At 41.8% G+C, this 24,005-nt stretch overlaps 1 protein-coding gene across 2 annotated transcripts in view; it reads left to right on the top strand.

The window, feature by feature from the left end:
- The window catches only part of eng (endoglin), a 38,329-nt gene that overhangs the window by 1,485 nt on the left and 12,839 nt on the right, over positions 1–24,005 (top strand). For both annotated transcript variants that reach the window (XM_079289966.1, XM_079289967.1), the window contains exons 3-6: positions 12,526–12,668; positions 18,200–18,313; positions 21,644–21,821; positions 23,806–23,986. In XM_079289966.1, the coding sequence (XP_079146092.1) occupies positions 12,526–12,668; positions 18,200–18,313; positions 21,644–21,821; positions 23,806–23,986 (616 nt within the window). The remainder of the gene's footprint in view (positions 1–12,525; positions 12,669–18,199; positions 18,314–21,643; positions 21,822–23,805; positions 23,987–24,005) is intronic.

Below are 24,005 nucleotides of genomic sequence, written 5' to 3'. Positions count from 1 at the left end.
CATATTTCTGTCGACCCAAAGTTCAAAGGTAGATATTAATCTTGTCCCGCCTTCTGTTCTTCCATAATTTCAGACTGAAGACTATTATTTCGCTCTTTTTCTTGTTTTAACTTGCACGATAAATCAGGATTTTACTACCGATCTGTAGAGAGAGGTTATGTGCAAAGTAGTTGTTGGGAAGTCTTTTGTCTTGAATGATGGTTTATCCTCACAACAGCTCAGAGATTATATCGTGCACAATATTTTTGATGGAGTAGGGAAATAAATCCGATGATACTCAGACTATTGAACCTCTGATTCATCTTGGGGAGCAATTGTTTGTGTAGTTGTTCAGGTTTTCGTGATGGAGAATGTGTTATTGAAAGACGGCCCGGGCACAAGGCTCAAGGAAACATGTGGGGAGCTTACACGTTTCATATGATCCTTCCTCTGCTGGCCCCCTCTAACACTCCCTCTACGGGTTGCCTGTGGCTATCCATATCGAATTCAAACCTGTAATCCCTATAAGGTGGCAAAGAGATCTGAAACTGTCCCTGTGCCCTCAGGCCATAATCCAGCCTCACACTGTTAACAGTGGTGAGGCAGTGTGAGGCCCTGCAGCCTCGGGGTGTTTGGGTCTCACTTCCCTGCAGTAATCTGGCATCTGGGGTGGTCACATGGATTCAATAGATCAATGTATTTCATTTCTACCTTGTTGTGTAAATATCTTCAATACATACATGTGATGTATGGTATATAAAGTTTTTAGTTCTAGGTAGAAGATATTCAAGATGTTCGAGATTAACTGGTCTTTTCAACCCTATAAATCTTATGCTATATAGTTTTAGACAAACTGCACCACTATCTGAGAGTGACAATTATGATAAAAGTATCAATAAAGATATACACTCTCTGTGCTCAGCAGCTTTTTTTTTATTTTGGTAAGATAATGTACAGAAAGAAAATCCCCTCACACTCTAAATGCCGTACAAGAAAGCATAATGCACACTGCTGTTAGTTCTGACATGGACTGTCAGCAAAATAAGGTTGTCCACATTCATTTTCCAATGATGCACTTCAAGCTGGCACAAACACTTCAGTGCCAAATCACCTTTATCACACCCTGTCTCGATGTACTAAAATAATAAACTGGCATTTACAACTTTTAAATTGGCCCTGGCAGACATACATCACTGTTATGATCATGTGCCAGAAAAAACATGCCTGTCCGCTAAATCTGTCTTCAGTGCTGTCAAATCACAATATTAAAACACCCCGCAGCATGGGGTGCTAATGGCAGGGATACAGAGATATGAAAGTTTTTTTTTTTAGTTAAAAAAAAAAAAAGAAGACGTAAACACAGAAAAAGTAAATCAAAAAATAACCTGCAGCCTGCAACAAATCCCACATCTCTCTTGGCCAGTTGCAGGCAATATGGTGTCTTACTTGAGCTTTAGCTTTGTTTCTTCTGTCAGCTCCTTGATATCGGGCTTATTATTAAATCCTTTTGTGATGTCTGAAGCACGCTTTGAATGTACAGCAGCTACTGCACTCACAATTTAAGAAACCTGAACACTTATCTACTTTATCTGTTAATATCCTAGGAAGTTAACATTCATGTGTATACGTCTGAGACTTGTGTATACATACTTATCCGCTTAATTTCCTGAAACTGGAACCTTGAGCCCGCTGCCCTGTCTTCTGCTGTCATGCATTTATTTATTTTTTGGAGAGATGCCATATCATGACTGGCCGATGAATGAGGGAATTGGTGTTGTGCAGTTTAAACACTATCAGATCACTTGGCAATAGTTTTTCTAGACTACTTCCATGGTTTTAGACATTTTGCTTAATTTGAAATGTTCTGGGGTACATTGTTGAGTTGTTCTAATATCAGCCAGTGGACGTATCAGTACTGTTGCAGCAGCCCGAGATAAGGTATCTTCCAGATAATCTGACCAATTTTGCAAAATGTAAAGACTGTAGTTGATGGAAATTGCTGGATGTTTCACAGCCTTCTCCAGCGATTATCGGAGTCAAACTGCGGTGATGTGATTAAGTCCACCAGATCAACTTCTTAAGTCCCAACACTCATTTTCTGTATGTATCTAAAACCGCAGGCAAAAGAAGCCAGACACAGCTCTTACTTCTACCCTGGAATTTGACATGAGATCCTGTTTTTCATCAGCTCTGGATTATTTATAAAATCGCCCACTGCCTATTTCTTTTAAACCTAGAAAAGCTCATCCTTGCTTTCACCTTACACCTTGATCATTAAAATCCCTGATGTGCTGGGATCAGTCAGGCCTCTCTTTCTTGTCTACAGCTCATCCATAATCTCTGGACAGGCCTCTGTCAGGCGCCAATAAAACAGACAACAGCACAGATGTCTTAGTTTCACTACACTGCCTCCCCTGTGAGGTTAATTGTGTTAAAAATGTATCTGTTTGTTTTAAAGGTCCTACATGGTCCAGCCTACGGGTTTATCTCTGAGTGTTCTCCGACGTGTCGAGCACACAGACTGAGAGCACGAGCAGACGAGCACACAGGCGGAGAGGACGAGCAGGAAAAGCATATATTTTGCGCAGATATCATATTTTACACACATTACTGGGTACATTCCATAGTTCAAAAACACAAATATTGACAATTTGTATAATTTATGATTATTATGATTTTTTTCGTGTGGCTCATGGTGGGGCCAGGCCCCATGGCCCTCTATTGACCAGCCGCCACTGCTGCTGACATTTTGTATTTGTCATGCATACAGTTGGGGGATAGATTAAAAGATGGCACAGGCCGAGATATTCCGACTTCTAGTTGGTTTTATGGTGCAAGCTCCAATGTCGCTCCAAAAACCAAAAAACGCTCTATTTCTCCGTCTTCTCATGGTGGACTGAAGGCCGACACAACACTACAGTGACTCACTACTGCCTCTAGAGGTACAAGTGGTATTACAAGACTGGACGGGCCGGGGCTAGCTGGTCTGTGCGCTCATTTCAGGAGATAACTCTGCAACACAATAGCCATCTTCAACATAATGTCAACACTGTTACCACTTCACATTCGTTTTCTTTTTTTTATGTTTTAGACAAAAATTCTGGTCATATCTTACGGTACATATAAGAACACTAAGAAGTGAAAGTTTTGAAATTCTGTCTGGCCCTAGCTGCTTATTACATGGGAGTTAGTTATATAAGACGTTTTTCAATTTCACATTTCCGGGCCGTTTTAGAATTGCAAGCACAATAACCGCTACCACTTAAGCTGCCTGTAGCAGTTGGACACAAGCAATCATCTGTGCATCTGACTGAAGTCGTTGCATTTCGTGATTTTATCCACTGTGTGCCCGGCGTTTCCTGGTAGGGAAGTAGTGTTGAACATGCCCCTTTCTGCAACAACTTTCCCAGCGGGGAGCCAGACATCATGATGTTAGCTACCAGACCTCCTGCTGCATTTCTGCCTACCCCAGAGTCTCCCTCCACGGGCTAAAGGAAAAGCACAAAAGCGATTAGCGAGCCGCTGGAGAAGGAGGGAGGGCCGTCTGAAAATGAATCATAAAGAGGGAAAGAGAGCGAGACAGACAGACAGACAGACAAACAGAGATAACAGAATTCATAAAGACTGATTCATGGAGACAGTAAGGGAGTGCGGGGGGGGGGGGGTCACATTTCTGTGACTGTCAAAGAGCAGATAAGTGGTTCAGAGGAAAGATGTGGGGAAAGAGAAGTAAGTAGCTAGGGGATTAAAAAAAAACACAGATAGGAAAAAGGACAAGACGGAGATAAAGACCGGGAGATATGGAGACCCAGTTAAATGTGATAAGTTAGAAAAAGTGAGGATAAAAGACTAAGTTCAACAAAAGATGTCGAAAAATACGAAACAAACAACGCATGTGTTAGTTGACAGAAATGAAGTGTTTGATTTTAAAAAACAACACAATGACAAAAGTTCCTCAGAAGGCAGGCAGGCAATACTGGAATAGGCTTCAAGAAAAAAAGGAAAAAAAGTCGTGTTAAATATGGCGTTGAAAGTCAAAACAGTCCACTTCCCCCGTTTTACTGCAGTGAGCCAGCTCTGCCTGCTGTCAGACTGGGTGGCAGGGAGACGCGACCACTTGTCGCTGCCTCTAGACCGATTTCAATCTCCTCGAATGTTATGCCCCTCCCAAATAACAATCCATTTCTGACTGCCGAGCTTTTCCTCTGTTTGAAAATGCAGTGACGGAGAGCCTCACTGACGCTGTGTTCCTCTTTGCTGTTCGTTGCCGTAGGACTTTCACCACCTAACACTTGGCTGTTACTCAAGATGGCTCCAGCATGCAATGTGGCATATAAGTAATGCTGTTTGTGGGATTCAAAAAACAACAACGAAACACAATTAAATGGCATTTCATGTAATAGTGACAATATGGATAATAGAAAAAGGTGAAAATCAAATAAGAACAATTAACCCTGCTTGCTCATTATTATTATACTATACACATTTTTTATATTATTTATAATACATATGAATTATTATTGTACTAAAAACTAAAAAAGCTGAAAACAATAATCCTTTTTTACTGTAGATGGTGTCTGGTCTTAACCGCCACTTTCTGTTACAGGACTGGATCCCTCTTATTCTAAATGGCACTCCAGCATTGCTTTAATAGTCATGCCTGCTTTTAAATAATTGAAGTAACGGAAAGAGCTTAGTATGACTGAGGATGTTAGACATCTATGCTCATCAGTACAGCTCTTTAAGGCTTTTTGCTGTGTTACTGTGTGACTACTAGGTCTTGCGCCCCCTGGCCCGACGCTTTTCCTCACGCAGTTGCATGAGCACTGAATGGCTCATTAGTGGCGGGCGAGATAAACGCCTCGTCAGCATGGCGGCCACTTGTTCATATCGACATGCCTGCGGTCTGTCCAGATAAGGCATGGCATAATGTACTCTTATCTCGAGGTCCGTCTACCCATGCTCAGTCCTGGGGTCTGCACAAACACAGGAAATGTACCTGGATAGAAAACTCTTGGTGGCTCAGCTGTCTCACCTCTCACTGACAGTCAAAGTTGGGAAGGCTTCCGATGTCGGGGAGGGAGATAGCATTTTATATCATATGTCTTAATTTCTTTCAAACTTTATTCACCAGTGACTTTCATTAATGAGGCTGCTGTTATGCTGGGCAGAATCAGCCCCTTAATCGCTTCCTGTATAGCTGTGAACAAAATGTTCTCAGCTCAAATGTCAGCTCAAATGCTTCATGTCATGTTTTAGCACGAATGAAGGGCCTTTGCTTTTAACCTTTTCTTTTGGCCGAAAGGAAATTCTGACAAAACCCTAAAAATAGCATTTCAGAGCATTCTCATCCAATTGTGTTGAACTAAGTACATGGCATTTTTTCGTGAGAAAGTATACTATATTTCTGCAGACCCTAAAGCGGTCAGCACTGTCCAGTGTGTTGTATAACCTCTTGATTCAAGCACTGGGTGGCTCGTTTTCCTGTTGATTCAGGTGCCACACCGGCCAATCTGTATTTAGAGAGCTTGTGTGTGTGTGTGTGTGTGTGTGTGTGTGTGTGTGCTGTGATGGGAGAATCCTCACTGGATTTGGACATTTGCTCATATTTCTGCAATATGTCAGAAAGCAGACTATGTGACTCAAAGCAAAAGCCTCGAGACATCTGACAGATTATTTTAATCTGCTCATATACTATAACTACAACAAATCTTACAGTCAAACTCTGGATACTTAATCTTTTCACAGACGCTGGAGGGAATAAAGTTCCACTTGTTTAACAACTCTCCCCAGTTCAGACACTTCCATGAGTTATATGGTGAAAATGATATCACACACTTGAAGCCGTCGCAGAGCTCGCTTAGATAATTCAAAACCTTTCTGTTCTTTGAGGCCCAATAGCATTTGTGTGACCAAAATATAAAAAATACAAAACAAATGGGCTTCTCAAACTTTAACATCAGAAAACAATATTTGGTTGTTGTTTACCCTGGGATGCATGGATTGTACTTTTAACTTCCCTCACTTTCAATATGTATAAAAAAATAACAGCGCCTTCATTACTATGCCACCCTCGTATCGGAAAGCATTAATATTTTTCTGGCAAAAATCAGTCAAGAATAACGAGCTAATCTCTGTTGGTTCTCCACGAAGCATATGTTGTGCAAAGCTACATCAATCTTGAATGATTGGGGGCAACCACTGTGCAATGAATCTCCAAAGCTTCAATCTGCTCTGGTTGCACGCAGTTAGCATGAAAATTGCTAAATTAGTCTGTCTATCCACCAATTAACACTTGGATGATTAATTGTGTTTTGCTAATGCTCTTTCAGTGTTTGGGGGGGGGGTAAATATATAAGTGAATGGAAAAGACGTGCTCTTCCCAGTAACTGATGGTGTCTGGAATATAACAGATCACCTGAGAGTGTATTGGAAGATCAACATAAAAATGATGGCATATATTTAATGGCCGCAGCTGCTGCATGCTTAGAATAACCACAATCCAGACCATCAGATTCATCTGCATCAAAGAATAAGGAATGCCTAATTACTGGCCGCAGACAGGGCTCTGAGTGAGTGAGTGAACAACGGAGGAAGTGAGCCATAGACCTTCCATACGCCACTGTTGGACTTGTTGTTCCGCTGGCTTCCGACGACGACGAGACAACGGCCGAATGGCTCCCAGAGGTGTAAACAGAGCTAGTGTGAAGACAGGCTGTCTCCAGACCCGCTATCACATCCTCCAGCAAACATTGGACGCAGGGACTTGGCACACACGAAAAGTATTTTGCCATTATACTGACTAGACTAATCAGCACATTTTTGGGGTTGAATTTCAGGACTTATGACGGAGATGAGATGGTCAGGAAGCGTGTGTGTGTGGTATGGAGTGTGTAATGTGCAGTATGCAGGGGTGAGAGGCCAGGGGACAGTGCAGGCCCCTGCAGAGCACTGATAAGGGGTTGTTTACCTTCCTGTGGATGGTCAGGCCTCGATCAGCAGTTGCGGAAACGCCGGGACAATAGGTGTGTGTGTGTGTGTGGCCTTGAAGCTCTCCTTTCCCTCTCCGACAAACTCTGATAGGACCGCTGACCCCTCCCTCCCCCTTCCCCGTCACAACCGACACAAACAGTTTACCCTACCCCGAGGGACCGAGGGAGACATCTTGACGTTGTCTGCCGTCAGGGTAATACTCACCCCCCCCCCCCCCCCCCCCAGCCGTGCACTGTAGCCTCAAGTACTATTAGTCCTCCTTCTAAACTCTCAAGTAGCTGCCGCTCTTTTACACAGTGACTTACAATCACGGCTGGCATAATAGACAGGCCATGAAATCAAGTCTGTCTGCTTGCTTGCCCGAGGTAAGTGAAAAGCCGGCTTGTTATTGGGCCGCAGGTACTCAATCCCTTGAATCTAAATCAACATTTAGTTGAGATAAATATTCAAGGCCTCGCCTCTGCCTGTCAGTACTCTGTCGGCACAGCACGGCTGCTCAAAGTTGATGCAACAGTGTTACACACAGGCAGGCAGAGCTTTACTTTACAGCCAGAAGTAGCTAGTGAACAGAAACAACACCGGCGGTAGCACTAACAACGAGCCATGTCCACCATTTCCACCAAATCCACCATTTTTAAGTCAATATAAAAAACGTAACCTCAAAAAATCTCAGCAAAAATCTGCTAGCTGACCATTTATCTGAATCCATTAAATCAAATGTCAAAAGACATTTGATTTTTTCTTTTCAAGAAGAGACTTTCCCCTGGTTGTTACCTCTATTACCATGGTTATATTATTTCTAAATTAAGATAAGGTCAATGATACTGAACAGAAATTATAATCTAGATATACAGTCCCAGTGAAAAATCTCCTCTCTTAAGGCGTTCTGTCATCACAAATGCAAGTCCATTTACAATTTGCCACTCCACTCGTTGCCACTCTAGCTTTTTCCACTTGCGTCTCTCCACTTTCTCTCCTCTCGCAGTAAGAGAAAACACATTTCCACTTTGGTTGGATGGGTTGGAACAGATAGATTTATTTTCGAATCAACATAATGTTAACTTAGTGTGCAACAATGTGGTGAATGCTATACCCTAAAGTTGTATTATGGCTGTCAGCGTAATGTAATGCTTGTGGGCTGGAGCCGTGAGTGTGCTGCTCACATACCCTGCAATGCCCTTTCGGCCTCGCTAATGCCTCGATGACCACCCACATTATGAAAACACAATGTACAATGTAATTTGGTCCTCCCAACTTTGAAATATACATGTTCTTTTTAGCATTCAAGAATGCTACTTAACGTTTGTAGCAAATGTTCTAATGATTGCTATGTCAATGAGTCATTGTGTTCCTCAAAAGTGTTTTAAAAAAGTTTTGCATGCTAGCAAAGTGGTGTATGTGCCGCCATTAGCATGTCAGGACAGTTGCTGCTCGGGACTTAAAGCGTTCGTGTTGAGAAAAGGCAGAAGAAGATGAAGAAATACTGTTTAGTGCTACTTTGACACCTAATAATGACAAGTCAGCTCATAGTCTCCTGGAGCGCCCATAGCACAGCCACCGGCTTCAGTGCAGCTATGTTGAGCTCTGCGTAATTACGTAGAAAGGGAAACTGGGTCTAGGAGGTTCAGGTTGGTATTTTGAATGAATTTCCTTTTTACAGGGTGTTTTAATTTATATCTTGAGACAGTGGCGATAACACTTTAATGCACACGTGGTGTTGTTGGTCAGGCTAGCTGCAGGCTAGCTGCAATCTATAACTCTTTCTAGTTGATCAAATGTTACGGCCATGTCAAGCTCAAGTTGTCAGACTCGGCTCTCGACTGGACTCGATTGTATCTGTGCAAGCTCTACTTTGTGGGGCTTTACCCCTCATCCATAATAGCGGCTTCACAATGGGCGCTGAAGCGCCGTGTCAAGTCAATTGTCGCACAAGCAGGAGCCCGGCTGTTCACACCAGAAGCGCATTTCTCCACACCAGTCAACAAGCGTTTCTGCTCCTCTGTTATTTTCGATAGAACTGACAAGTATGTGAAATGCATGTCAGTTAAAAACCACAATCACAAACCGCAGTTTCGCTGGCTATTTTCTGATAAATACAGTCGTTTATCAGTGCTTTCTTCCCAGATTAGCTCGAGGAACGCATATAAAATAGACCAGACTCCGAAACTATTTCTCTGAAAATGGTGGCGCGTCTACATTCGGTGTGAACCCGGCGTGAGACTCAGCTGCACTTCAGATTCTATACTGTGCACAGTTCACAACACATGTGTCTGAAGCACAACGTTAACTCGAACTGGCTTACCAACAGCTAAAGCTGCCAGACTAAAGTTAAAACTGATAAAGTACAACTGAAACTGACAACGTACAGCAGCCCGACGCAACGCAGCTTGTTGAGCTAAACTTAACAAAGTCAGCCTTCCGACGGATGGAAACGGAACAAGTGAATGTCAAGCTAATCCTGAGATGTCCCAAAATGGTCACAGTAGTGGTGCTGTCTTAATGGTACGATGCACAATTGAAGACATGGGAAACGGATGCCGGTAATTTGTGAACCAGTCTCCTATCTTTTTCTGGAATACCCTGGAGGTATTCCGGGAGCAGAGAGCAGTGAGGCCCTGTACATGGGAAGCTACTAGATGGGAGTTTTTGTTGTCCTGCAAACTTTTATTCGATATTCTTGTTAGTTGTGGCTCCAGGGTGCTGCAGACAAACCAGGGGAATGCTGATGGTATTTTAAAGTACATCATATTGTAAGTTCATTCATCGCTCCCAGATATTGGCACATTACAACAAAATGTGCTTTTTCTCCAAAGGCTGCTGTGCTATCAGCAAATTGGCCATCATCGATTTTGGCTGCACACTCGTTGGTCTTCATTTTATAAGCATTCGATCAGTTTGCTATGATAATGTTTCCAGTTAAATGTGTTTAATACACATTAAGCCTGTTCATTTGGCCACATAGTGTTGTTATTATGGTAATTGGCAGCAGTCTATTCAGGCAGACACGTTCTTTGATACCTATTTAATGGAATTTGCATCAAGAATTAATGCAAATTTAAGGTCAAATGTGATTATAAGCACTTTTCATGAAATTAGGCCATTTCCTGTCCTCCCTAATGCTCCCTAATGGTTTTCCACTCACATCTCCCCCTCATACCTAACATCTAAATGAAAATCATCAACATCCATAAACATGTCTTCTCATGGAATGGGAAACGGGGGGGACTGATATAAGTAGATGAAGAGGACAGGGATCTTCTTCTATACCTCATTTACCAGCAAACCGCTTAGCGAGGCCATTGGTATTTCCGGGGTCAAGAGGGCAAAATGAATGTTCTTCACATCCTATGGTGACTTGTAAAAAACGAGACCAGTGGCGGACCGCATGTACGCACACTCACGCACACTCACGCACACTCACGCACACTCACGCACACAGCCTTACGCAGTCAGTGTGATTTATACCAAGATTGCTTGGGCGACAGTCATGGACCGTTGACTCTGTCACAGCAGAACAAGAGTGAAATAACTTCATGGATGTGGATATTGAGCAACAGACATTAGCACAGAGGGCCAGAATAACAGGAAACCAGCCTTGACCTCTAGGGTGAGGGGGGGGGGGGAGATCATGGATGGCTCTCCCTCTTGATTAGCTAAAAAAGCTGCAGTCCAAAGCTGAGCGGACTAAGAAACAGTGAAGAAGTTGTTCCAGGAGTGATGCAGCCCCCCTAAATCCCTGAATAGTGCCAAATGTGTACTTGATTTGACCCTAAAATAAAGAACAGTGGTGGGATGTATTACTCCCCCAGAAAATAGGACAAAAATAAGATTTTCATGGGACACAAACAAAAGGTGTATCATTTCCAAAATGTTCAACAATAAGAAGCCTCTCAGATCAGCTATTTCTAAAAATGACGTAAAGTGATCAAATTAAAATGATATCTCATCAGCGGCTCTTTTCCCATCAGTGGTATTATGGGTCAGAGATGTTATGAGCAAATGAATGGATTGAACAAATGACTAAGAGTCTATAATACCAACCTCATCTCAATGTGGGTGAAACAAAAAACATGAGAAAGAGCTGAATGTGTTCCATGTTCTAGCTCCCTTTGTTCTTGCTGTTTTTCATTGCATTTATCACTTTCTATCCCATTTTATTTCTATCTCCGTCCGTTCGCCTCCACCGCTGGGGATGACATTGCCTCAACCAGGGTCTTTGATTAGCGTTGCTTCTAAATACGGCACATCCTGTTGACCTTCCGAACGTTGCAATTTTCTTTTTACCCTTTCCCCCCCCCCGATTCCCTTTTCTTTCTCGTCTCACTTGCTTTACTCCTCGTCTCCTCTCTGAGGGATTGATGCTTGCTGGGTTAACAGACCAAATACATCATAAAAGTCAGTGGAGCGCTATGTCATGCAGCATTTGCTTACTAAATTAGTTGTATCTGTTATGATATATGTATATATATATATATCAGTCTTGCTCGCTTTTATGCTTCAGCGACAACTGTTTTGGGGGTGATTGAGGCATGCGGAGTTGATGCTCAGACATATATTGCTTGTATTCATCTTACTGAAGATGTGCTTATCTAATGCTTAGGCGCAGGACAGAGTAGTGCTGACTGATCCACTCCATCGGGAAGTTTGGTGGCTTTAAGGCCTTGTCCTGACGAGTAAATCCAAATTGGAGACAGTGTCAGCCATTGTGGTCGCCACTACAATGGCACAGGACTCCCGTAATGGCCCAACCAGACCATTCTATCTCTAATCGGCTACAGGAGGGAGATGGGCCAGTAAAAAGACGAGTTGGAACAGACATCTGACCCCCTACACTGTTCTCCACCATTCTTCTTGAGGAAAGACGAAGTTTGCTGGAGTATATTTTGTACCTGCCTGATTGGGACAAGTTAGAGTGAGCGTGTGCACATGCATACTCACTTTACACACACAATAGAACACACACACACACACACACACACACACACACACACACACACACACACACGTAGCACAGGTCAAACGCCAGGCATTTATACCCACCCTCATCCATGACCGCACAGCCTCGTCTGGATTAATTCGGCCTCCAGAGACACGGACGCCCAGGTTAAACAGCAGGCTCGTAGCGGAGAGCAGAGTGAGCAGGCTTGATGAATGACTGCAGACCGGTATCCTGACATGCCTGATAAACGTGAACCGGCAGATTCGTTCTTAAACAATGTGTTCCTACCCACACATTTAACATCCACACTCTGAGACCAGGGAAAAGCTTTCAGAGTGACTAATAACAACTTTAGCCTCTTTTCGACAAGGAATCTGTTATGTTGCTTCGTTCATCTATCTTTTAAATAGTGGTCTTAATTCATGTGCTGTTCATGTCCAAATATGACAGGATTGTGCTGCGGATAGAGCCATAATCTCACAACTTGGCATTTGACACACAGGACTGGATAATGCAGGAATTTGCGTATTAATGTTGGAGGCAAGAGATTATTTGGTGGAACCTGATTGAATGCTGCTGACACTGCTGAACCATTTGTATTTGATTTCTTTCAGCCTCGAGTCAGACGTGTGATCCAATGGAGGTTAATGACAACCCATGGGTCTACGTGAGTGAGATTCTAATTGGCTGTTGGACCAGCTTCATCAGAGAGGACAAGGCAGAGGTCCACATCCTTAACCTGAACTTTACCACCACGGTAAGCATGTGAAGGTTATACAAATGGGGTGCTGAGTGCTAATTATATAAATGTAAAGAGGGGGGAAATCCGCTTGGCAGTGAGTGAAATGTTAGAGGCTATGCTCGTAAAATAGCAATATTATAATGGGAAAAAGATACTCTAATTGACCTAATTTGTATGCTAGCAGTAAAACTTCAGTAGGCAAACAAAACCTGCTCTGTAGATGACAATTAAAAAGCTTCCCTGCAAGAGGAAACAAACACAAATCAACACCATAGCTATCCGTCAAGCTGACAACACAGCTGCCTTGTCATTGAAGTCCAATACCGTGGCCCGTCCTGGGTATGTTATCATCCACTAAATAATCATCCTTTAGTGTGGACAGTCCAATTTGTCAAGTCCAGTCACACCTACAGTAAAAGGAAGAAGCATTGTGCCGGTCCAAGCGTTGCACACGACCGTCATTGCTACAAACGCAAGTAAACAGTTATAATTCACAGTGATAAAAGTGTAGGTGTAAAGAGAAATAATAATGGCTGAATTCCATTTTGCTTCTTTGGTCTCAGGATGATGGCGTTGTGCATGCTTGTAACACTGCAACGCTGTCATGGTTAATGTTATTGTTGTACATTTAATGTTGTTGTTGTACGAACTCTAACCCTTGGATAAATAATTCCCAAAATGTTTTTCCCACACGATAAAATGTAAACACGCACTTCCATGTCCACATTTTATCAGCCAAATAACTAACTAACCCTTAACGGATGCCAGACATGTCGGACAGATCCGTTCCCAACATGCTGCATTTTTTTTTTTTACACTAAACAGATGTTCAATAACAACCCGGCTCTGCATGTTTGACTGTGTTCAAAGAATTTTCTTTTTCAGTTAAACGACCATACACCATGATTTCAGATGGTGTATTATGTCATTTTTCTTTCCTTTTAGCTTTAGGAAATGACACCAGAAAGAAACTCGTGCAAACTTTTAATCTATATGTTGTTATTGCTGTGCCAGACTCCATTTTTCACTGTCCAACATTGTCGGTCAGCTCACATTAGTCATTTCTTTATCAGTGTGCTCTGTTTGGTTGCTTCTTCTGTTGGTTCTCAGAGTTCTTTATGTTGTACTTTCACATAACTTGTGTTAAGCAACTGCAGTTTATTTATTGTCTGTTTTTTATTTTACACTCTGTTGGCCGTGCTTTCTCATTTGGATTCAGCAGATGGGCTACAGTATGTGCAAGCAATACAATGCCTGCCTGAATCCATCACCTCTATAAAAATTAATAAAAGCACTCAAGGTCCTTTCCGTCAGTTGCTTTTAGGAAAGCTGTAGAGAATCCTGTCATAATTATTCTCTTAAGGGACACCTTCACCAGTAAAATAAGCTGATTTATTCAGTATAAGTGCAGATTTATTTTTTCTGATTTGTATTTTGGGAATCTGACGATTGAGGATGCAAAGTTTTTAGTTTTCATGTTACACAATGACCCATTGATATAAGTATCTTATCAATGTAGCTAGTTAGCCTCACAGATGCCTGTAAGAGATATGTTGCCCTACTTAGTGTTGTTTTGTAGGTGTGCTAACATTGTGCAAGAAGAAAACAGTCTTTGCCTCAGTGACAGGGTTATTGGCATGAATGTTGCTGAACTATTTTGGCGAGTATTTCGTCCCATTTAATGGACTGCAGTGTTGCAGCATATTCAACGTACTGGAAATCAGAACAAAAAGCTGTTTGATTACAAAACAGATTTGAAGCATAATAGGAGGGAAATAATTCCCCATCTCCTCAACAGGCCCGAAGAGTAAAACCAGACAAATCATGTTGTGTGGGCAACAAGAACTACGAACACAGACCCCATATCTGCTCTCGACTGCCTGTTTAGAACAGATTCCTCTTCTAAACACGGAGGATGGCGGACGTCTTCATCTCGTGCCAAACTGTCCAGTCAGATGGGAGGTTTGCGCTTGCCTTCCATTTCTTTGTCCTTTCATTATTCTTATCGCCTTCTTCCCCATCTCTTTTGTGTTTCATACTGATTTACAACCTGCCAGGGACAGTTGACTCTCACAGTTTGACCGCACAGAGAATTGTGGAGGGAGCATCAAGGGGCTGCATAGGCCGGGCTAATTCATAGGGAGGAGCTGCTTGCACGGGGCCCATTGATGTCACACACATGGCTTGGGTAGTCAGGGTCTTGGCACGAGGCCGAGACTACACCAACGGAGCCAATTCAAGTTAAGGGAGTGAGCCAAAAGAATAACTGGAAACGGCATCAGAAAAGGCCCTTCAAAAATGCTCTCGAGAGAAAAAACAGAAAAGTCTGAAAAGGAAAACAATTGTATCGCGAAAGCGCAGGAAGAAAAGCAGAAAGGTGAGTGATCAGGGTCAGCAACAGTCATGATTCAGAGTTCAGAATAAAAGAATGGAAGTCACAAAAGGATGAAGGGGAGGAAGTAGACAGAGAGACAATGAAGCTCATTAGAAAGGAGTATTTAAGGAAAGCACCGCTGAGTTATCTCTGTTTGAAGAACAATGAAGTCCACAGGAAATGCCATTCATTCATCGCTCTTCAGTACGCGATTCAGGTAAAAGGAACGTGTTTTTTTTTGGGAAGACACTGTGTTAATACAATTCAAAGTCTCTGACTCTATCTGTGATAAGTGACGTAATTACACTCCCTCTTATGTTCCTTCAGTCTTCAAAGCAATCAGGCTATATTATTTTTGTGATGAGACTTTCCATCTTCAGTGCCTTTTATTCATCAAAATTGCTAATACTCCCAAAATTGCTAATAGAACTTTTGTTGTTTGTTTTGTCATGTCACCAAATGTATTACGTTCTGTCGTGTCTAGTCTACTCTGTCATGTCTCGCTTCACTAAAATGAAAGGTATCTTTTTTACAGTCGATCCTGATCCCTGGTCCATTCAGAAACTAATGTCACCTCGTTTTCACCGGGGATTCCAGTTCCCCCTTTGGCCAATTAAAAAAAGAAAAAAACGTGTTTTTGTGTGCGTGAGATGACCGATCCCTCTATCCACTGCACCATGTGAGCCGCTCTTTCAAATGTGTTTTGCTCACAGGCAATTTGTTGACGGTCTCAGACCTAATTTGTTCTGTACGGGTCTGAAAATGTCCATAGCTGAAGCATGAGCTCATCACAATTCCTTTGGATCCAGCTCTGGCAACATCAGCTAGCAAGTGAATGAATTTAATATCAGGGATTCACGCTGTTTCCCCAGCATGCTCATTGTCTCCCCAGCAGGCCCAGCTCTGAAAACAATCCACCTTCAAATAAACAGAATAAAATATTTGGTGTCAAATGTTAACATGTTATGAATATTAAATTCCCACAAAAGCCTCACACCGGAGAGATCTTTCAAAGCCTTTTTTAAAGCTGTTGTTCATTTCTAATGCATTGAGTCATAACATTGCACTGATTTCAAATCCATGACTCTTCCACCTTTTCTAAACCCAATTGTCTCGGGGCCATTATAGAAGTAAAAGTAATTAGAACCACGATTTATTGGGAAAAAAACCCTCTAAACTCAGACGTATTATTCCACGGAGAAAAGGTTTACTCACCACCACTTACGTCCATAAAACTCAGCAGTAGCAGCTTTACCCTATGCACATGTGGAGCATGGTAATTAAGGCTGATTCATAGAGTGACTGTGGGGGTGATTAGCGAATCACATCGCCATTGTGTTACCCTCAGCTGAAAATATGGGTAATGAGGTATTACATTATGTGTTACATTATGTTAATGAGGTTTTATATACAGTATATAACTACCACAGCATCAGCCACATGTGGGAGGACACCGGGTTGCAAGTTATAAGAAATACACAAATTGAAATAAGAGTACTGTACAATCATTTTGAGTGACACAGTAGGTATCATTATTATTATTAATGGCATGACTCATACTTTTATCATTACTCTAGGGTATCATCACCCTATTTTCCACAGTTTTAATGATAGTGAGATGTACAGCATAAAAATATGGAAAGAAAATGCAGCTCATTGCACATTTGAATAGCTTTTTTTTGTTTACCTTGTGGACTTGCACTGCATGAAGATGTAAGAATAGAACCAAGCTACATAACCTCATTAATGTCTGTGTCAACACAGAGGCAGACAGCAAAGACAGCTTCCTGTCCATCGACAAGCCCCGTTCAAGTGACTGGCACGGCTTTTTCTGGAGAGATGCATGTGTTGGCATTTAAAAGTTCCAAAAACAAGAATAATTGTCACATCCCCAACTGATTTTTGCAATAGGACAGCAATGGAATCAAACTTGTGTAGAATTAAACTGCAACTGGAACTATTTTTAAACCTGGTGCCATGAGCGAAATGTCTCTCTACTCCGTCAACTTGAGGTCTTGCTCATTTAATGGCACTGCATGGCAGATAGGGAGGCTTGCAAATTGGGGAATGGCTATATCCTCTTTTATACAGAAAACAAATGGAAAAACAAATGCTCGCTCAGAGTGTTTCAAAATCCCCATACATCAGGTCACACTTTATACACAATGCTTGAAGTGTGCGTAGGGATTGTTGGCTGTGTGGTTGGCGATTGCAACCAACTGAACAGCCCTCCGCTCACTTCTCCCTTTTCCCTCAGACTGCGGTAACGTGAGCCGCAAAGTGAAAAACCGGGGTAACACAGTTCGCCTCGATCAAAAGCCATCTGACGACACCATGAAGTCAGACGACGGCTGGCGGTACCATTGTTTTGCAATCAGCGGTTTGTCCGTTCTGGGCTGTTAAAACACGGCGGTGAGGAGAACCCGTTCCCTGAGTAGATATGAAGGGCACATTCTAAGCGAACAAAAACACAACAATTCTCAGTTTCACGTTATTATAGACTTACGAAAACATGCGTATTATATTCTATTTCTTAAAAAAATGTATTTTAATCATACATCCTGTGCCTGAAATCCTATTGTTTTGATGTTTCTATTTTTGTTTTTGTACCTTGGCAGTAAAGTTTCCTAAAATATAAACATGTGAACGGAGCCTCTCATGTGTTTGTAGTTTCCCAGACTGCACAGCTGAATTAAACACAGCACTGTGCTCATGATAACAGTTAACGATTATGTAACAGGAGCGAGAGGCATTGTTTGAAGCATTTCATGAAGTTTTTTTGTTTTGTTTTACTTCTTTGTAAAACACTGCACACACTCAGCATGGTACACTTGCCAAAAAAACTCATGATAGGCAGTGCAGTAGTCAACATATGGATGGCTTCACAGTGAGTGAATATCTATGCCACTTGAATTCTTTGTCTTCCTGATCAGTCCCAGTGTTCTACCTGGAGATTAACTCGACTGCCAAACGTTCTCTGCCTTCAACACAATGCTAAACTCCAAAGTACTGGCTTTCACACACAATTAGAAGTATTTATCTCGTTATCATGCCCAAGCCGCATTGGATTTCCAGCGAAATAAGTGGCACTGTAAACTTTTAATGTGTGAAGTGCATTGTGATTCCTTTAAAAGTAACTGAGTTGGAATATGTTGCTTTCGTCTCCTCTCAGGATATCAACATGTTCTCTCTGGAGATGACCAACGCCAAGCCAATGAACCTCATCCTCACCTCCCCAAACAAGGCCTACGGCGCACACGTCCTCAACACCGACGTCAACATTTATGTGAGTGACGCCTTTTTTTTATTGAACAGTGAAGGGGAAATCAAATGCCGATCGTGCAACATACCACAACATTTCATTCATGTGCTACTCTGTTGTATGTGATTCCATTACTCAAGCTTGCTATTGATACAAGAAAATGTCAACCAAGTGCGAAGTAATCATGAAAAATGAAGTGTTGTTGTTTCTGTGTTGTGTCATTTTAAAATGTCTCCAGATTTACTGAGCTTCTATCTCGTGCCAGCTGTTTTGCATGCTGTCAAACTGCCACAGCTGTGCCGCTTTTTGGAGAGAGCAGTTTAAGAGAGACAATGAACCATGTTGGTTTTCTGTGTATATATATATATATATATATATATATATATATATATTCGCAGTTGCTGCTCTGCACGAGGCAGTTTGTGTTTTTGAGTTTTTATTATCCACGCTCTAAATCAGTAAGATAAGTGGGCCAGCAACGAGAGGGGCTGATGGCATCGGCTGTAAAATTAATGTTCCAATAAAATTGGAGATTCCCACTTTTACACAGTGCCTGCTGATTATATCTGTGAATTAAATCCAGGGAGGCTAAGAAACAACTTTTATTCAGCTGTTTGAGTGTCTAATGAAATCGAGGAATAATACTGTTGTGGGGGAAAGTGTTGCTGCGGTTGTCACCGTTTGGTCATTGAAGTGTGTCAAACTATTTTGGTATTTAAATTGGCATTGCCTCGAACTGATATTGAACCAATATTTAAACTATTTAGCATCTAGATGTGTTAAAGAACCCAAATACAAATGATTTTGAGGTTCTATGTGTTACATTATTTATTGTCCTAATCTTTTCAGTCAGTTGAATTGAGCAGTTTCAGCCTCCTGTGCTGTTTTGTTGCACCAACTCCAAATTACATGAACTGGTGTCAGATTCTCATGTCGAAGTTGTACTCCGAGTAATATGTGTTTCTTATTTTAGAGGCAGTCACTGGTGTCACTTCACATTAGTACAGCGTGACAGTTGAAGTGAGATTTAAAACTTCCCGAAGACGAACACTCACAATTGACATTTCCTCATCTTTATTCCTTCCACAAACTGACATTATAATTGTGTTATCTTGGATTGTTCAATTAAAGTTGTCTTAGGAACGCTTGAGATGTGACAGGCGACGGCCAAACGGTAACTTTTTTAAAAGATTAAAAGCTCCGACGTTCACATTTTGTCTATCGTGACGCTTGTAGCTGATTGTTTGCCTCCCATGCACTTACGGGTACTCATAAGTGCAAATCAGTTTGGCAGCTGCATGTCAGAGCTTTCCTCCTATACACGAATGCATCACTTGTCAGAACCATCAATTTCTTACCGTTTCAGCACACAAATAATTTCACGCTGACAAAGAAAAGTAAAGATGAATTAATGTTACTGTGTTCATTAACTAACCAGTATGTTAATGTACTTTCATACTGACATCACATCAATTGAAACTACTGGACAGACAAGATATAAAAAGCTATATTTTTGTAAAAGGGCCAGCCATTTTGTACATTATCAGCAAATATAAATAACGGGCTAACCCTTGACATAAAACACATAAATAAATAAAATAAAAATCCGAGCTGACCAATCAGGGGGATGGAATATTTACAGGAAAGTCACCAGTTACTGATATGCTGACAGCTGTGTGATACCACGCGCTGTATCACGTCCTGTCGAGAGCCTGGACAACATTGCCGGTGACTGCAGGATGTTTTTGTGGGATGAGCAGCATCACTGGGGGATAATAGTGTTTTACTGCAGATTGCCGTGTCAGAGAAACAGCATCTGTTCTGCGTCTGAGAAAGTACGTCACCAGCTTGACAGCTTGGCTCAGTGTCAGAATCACAGCTCTCGTTGGCCTTCAAAAGCTTGCCCGAGGAAAAAATGGACAGCAAGATTTTTATCGATTAAGTCTTGTGAGTCTAATTAATTGTTAGTCGCAAAAGCAAGTTTTTCACTGCAGTTCACACATGATGCAGTATAATATACTTACCGAAGATATACTAACATCAATTAAATGCATCATCTTTTATGGAAGAATCGAAGATATTGAATTGGCAAAAGGAACAGAAGGAGCCTGGCACTAAAAACTCATCCATCCATCCCTAGGCTGACTGATGGGAAAGAAGTATCATCAGAACTTTATGTTGCTGTAGACTCGGATGCGCTTTTCTCTCAAAACGTCGTTGAGTTCTTTGAACTTTACTGTGTGCCTGCAGAATATCAAACAGATTTCAGAGACTAATCTGAGTTCAGTTCCACTGTAATCATTAGTATGTGTACCATTGTTCCCTTCCCCAGCCCTGGTTCGGTTGTGACTGGTTTCCCCTCTTTTATCTCCATCGTTTCCCTTCACGTTGTTTTTGATCTCGCGTCAATCAAATATTCATGTAGAAAGACCAATGACTCCCTCAGGCTTACTTGGTTTTCACCATTTGTTTCTGTCTCGCTTCGTGACGCAAGTACACACACACACACACACACACATAGTCATTCACACCAGACAGGCCAGGAGAGGGATTTTCATTGTTGAAACAAGCATGCTCATGCTTTATAAACATTAACACACTGATGAGCAGAAAACACAGTTCTTTCTAAAATAATTTGAGCATAAGTGTTTGCAAAATCAAGAGGTTCAGTGCAAATACAGATCTTTGTTTTCCACTTCAGCCTTTGGTCCTTTGAAGAAGAGGAGGACAAAATCTGTTGACAAAATCTTATTTCTTGAGTACATTATGTCTAACTGTCAAGAAGCCTACTGAAGAAGAAGAAGAAGCACTCCGCTGCCTTCTTATTCACGCACAGCTTAATGTAAACTCCATTATTTCCCATTGGCCCAGACAAGGAAACAGCGGTGTCTAGTCGCTGGGATGGATGTATATATTTATACCTTGTATGGAGCCAGATTCCAGCCGACTGTGGTGACGCACAAAGCTAAAAAAGGTCCCATTTCCTGGCCCCAGTCAGGAAGCAAAGGAAAGACCGTGGCTCCAACAGGGTTGTGCAACTGGGCTCGTGGACACTTAACCATAATAAACATTTTTTTTTAACAGCACCCTGCTCAGAGAATAGAGGGAGCGTTGGGTGGAGGGTAAGAATCCGTTATAGCGGAGTGTGACAGGGATGGGCAAATATGTTTGATATGACAAAATGTGAGAAGATGTGAGGTAAATATAAATAGATGTAAAGCTGACTCACTAAATTCTATGTTGTTGCAGGAGGCAGACTCATGCCTTTTAAGGCTTAGGTGATTCTGACTGTGTTCTTTCTGGAAATAGTATTTGAATGAAACTGATTGGCGTGACTTGGGCTCTACTTTCCAGATTAACAATGACTCCACGCTCAGTCTTCATGGTACTCAACATCAAAACAACATCCACAAGCAAGACTTCCCGACTCAAGACGAGGAGCTGGTCAAGTGGGCAGCACAGAAGTTTGGCGGTGTGACTTCATTCACCACAGTCAGAAATCTGAAAACCATGTCATCGACGGGAACAAAAGGTGAGCTTGTTTGTTTACAGAGCTCTCTCTCGGAGAAATGAATCACCGACCTTCTCTTATCGTAAGTGTGTGTGAAATCCCTTTCTCGTGTAAATCACTGAGGAAACGCTGTGCTTTTGACGAGGACTGCATTGCAGTGAAATAGCACATTTCAATGCTTGCATATTCTATATTCTCACTTTTTTTTTTTTTTTACATTTCTATTTACTAATTAGGAAGACATTATACTACTGTACAGTATGACATCAACACACTGATTTCCAATGTGCCCATGTCAAGTTGTAGGAACACAAAGCAGAGGACCTCAGAACACCTGTGCATTGATTTTTAATAATTACATGGACTACAGACAGATAAATTAATGAAAATAAATCCAATAAGGTGCTTTCCACATTTTGTTTTTCGAACTAGAAAATATGTTACTCAGTATGGAGGATCAGATGATGGCTATGTACAGAGCAGACTGAAAGAGTGACAACGTTCATCCCGCAAAGCTGCATTACATACAGAACCAGACGCCATGCTGTTTTAAAATACGGTTTGGGGGCCAAGCTCCAGCTGCCGTACGGCCATTCTCCTACAAAGGCTCCGTAAACCAAGAGGGGAAGATAAGTTGACTGAAATATATTGCGGTCAAGTCTATGTACTTAAGATGCTGAATGCAATTCTAAAAAAATCAAACATTGTCGCTCTTCTACTTGTCACATTTTATATGTACACACCTGACTGCCCATACTAATGCGGACAAGTCTCATGCGGGACCATTCTAGACATTTCCAGGGGAGCGCTTTGTGTACCCACCAATCCTTTATCGCATACAGCAGTGAGCTAAATGTCCGCATGATCACTATCACAAGCAAAAAACGGATTTAATACCGAGAGAATCCGTGTAGCCTCAAACAACCCTACCTCTAAACAGTTTTATTTATTTTACCATCCGCATATATTGAGCAGCAAGCATGTGGAGTTTTGTGTTTGCAGCCAAACTGAAAGAGCTTTATACTCAATAATCCAAAATATACAGCACGACTAAAGCTCACTTCACTTTTCTCAATACGTGTTATCGACAAATACCTGAACATTGACAGGCCACCGATGCTGAAGAGGGGGGCACAAAAGCTCTGTGATTTAAAGTGAGCTTTCATGTCTGAGTAAAGGCTGGACGTAACCAATATCATTGGTTGCTATTGCCAGCAGCAGTAGCAGCGGGATGCTCGATGCAAGCACACATTTTTGCTAATAAAGCCTCGCTAACGAGATCTGGGCAAACGATTAGCTTTGACATGAGTTTAGGTAGAATAAACGGTGGTGATGCTGCTTTTATGTCCAACGTCTTTCCACAGTATTTTGGATGATTTAAGTTTGAATCAACGTTTGGCTCAAACATGCTGATTGTGTCTTTCACACTGGTCAGCTATTAGCGTGACAAGGTATACAAGGTGCTATGAGATATATCATTCCCATTTACAGTGTAGTGTTTTGAAACAAATTGTGCGTAGCAATTTAGGCACTGCCCCAGGGTGCACCTGTAAACCATCAGTCAGCATTATTTGGTCAAAGGCTGAGCATAGTTTACTCTCATGAGATTGCTCATGGAACATCTCCCATCGGGGGAAAGGCGAGGTAATGTGCCTGTCCCCAGCAGTTTGGTCTTTTGTTGCAGATTGGCCTATGGCTCCCTGGTGCTTGCTACAGTCAAACACTGTTAACCGCACTTCTGTTATCAGCCTCACTGAACAGAAATAGTCTCGACTGTCCTGTTGAATAAATGTTAAAAACAAAATGTAATTGCTTATTGCAGCCACTACCCCATTTTTTTTCAATCAAGCATTTAAACAGAAGTGCTGGCAGTCCATTTTCTTTCAAGCTGTTGTCTTTATTATGAGGTTATGCGTGCAGGAAATAATTTTATTTCTCAGAATTTCCCCTGGAATGTCATTTTTGTTTCGCAACCAATGCAAAATTAACAGTTGTGGTTTTACAGGAACCAAACCTGGCTCCCCTTCCTGCATACTCAGAAATGAGGATGCATTAGAGAAGCACTTTATGAAGATTGAAACAGCACCCCGGGCTTCTTCCTTCAAATTCTGCTCCCCACAGCCAGAGAACCCCAGTGATAAAGCTGAGCTTCACATCATAAACATCCCGGATAATTCCACCACTCGGTAAACCTCGAGATTCACA

This window comes from Melanostigma gelatinosum (assembly GCF_949748355.1).
Source record: "Melanostigma gelatinosum genome assembly, chromosome: 18".
Lineage (NCBI taxonomy): Eukaryota > Metazoa > Chordata > Actinopteri > Perciformes > Zoarcidae > Melanostigma > Melanostigma gelatinosum.
Note: the sequence above shows the minus strand (reverse complement) of the source record. Positions and strands in the feature narration are given on the sequence as shown.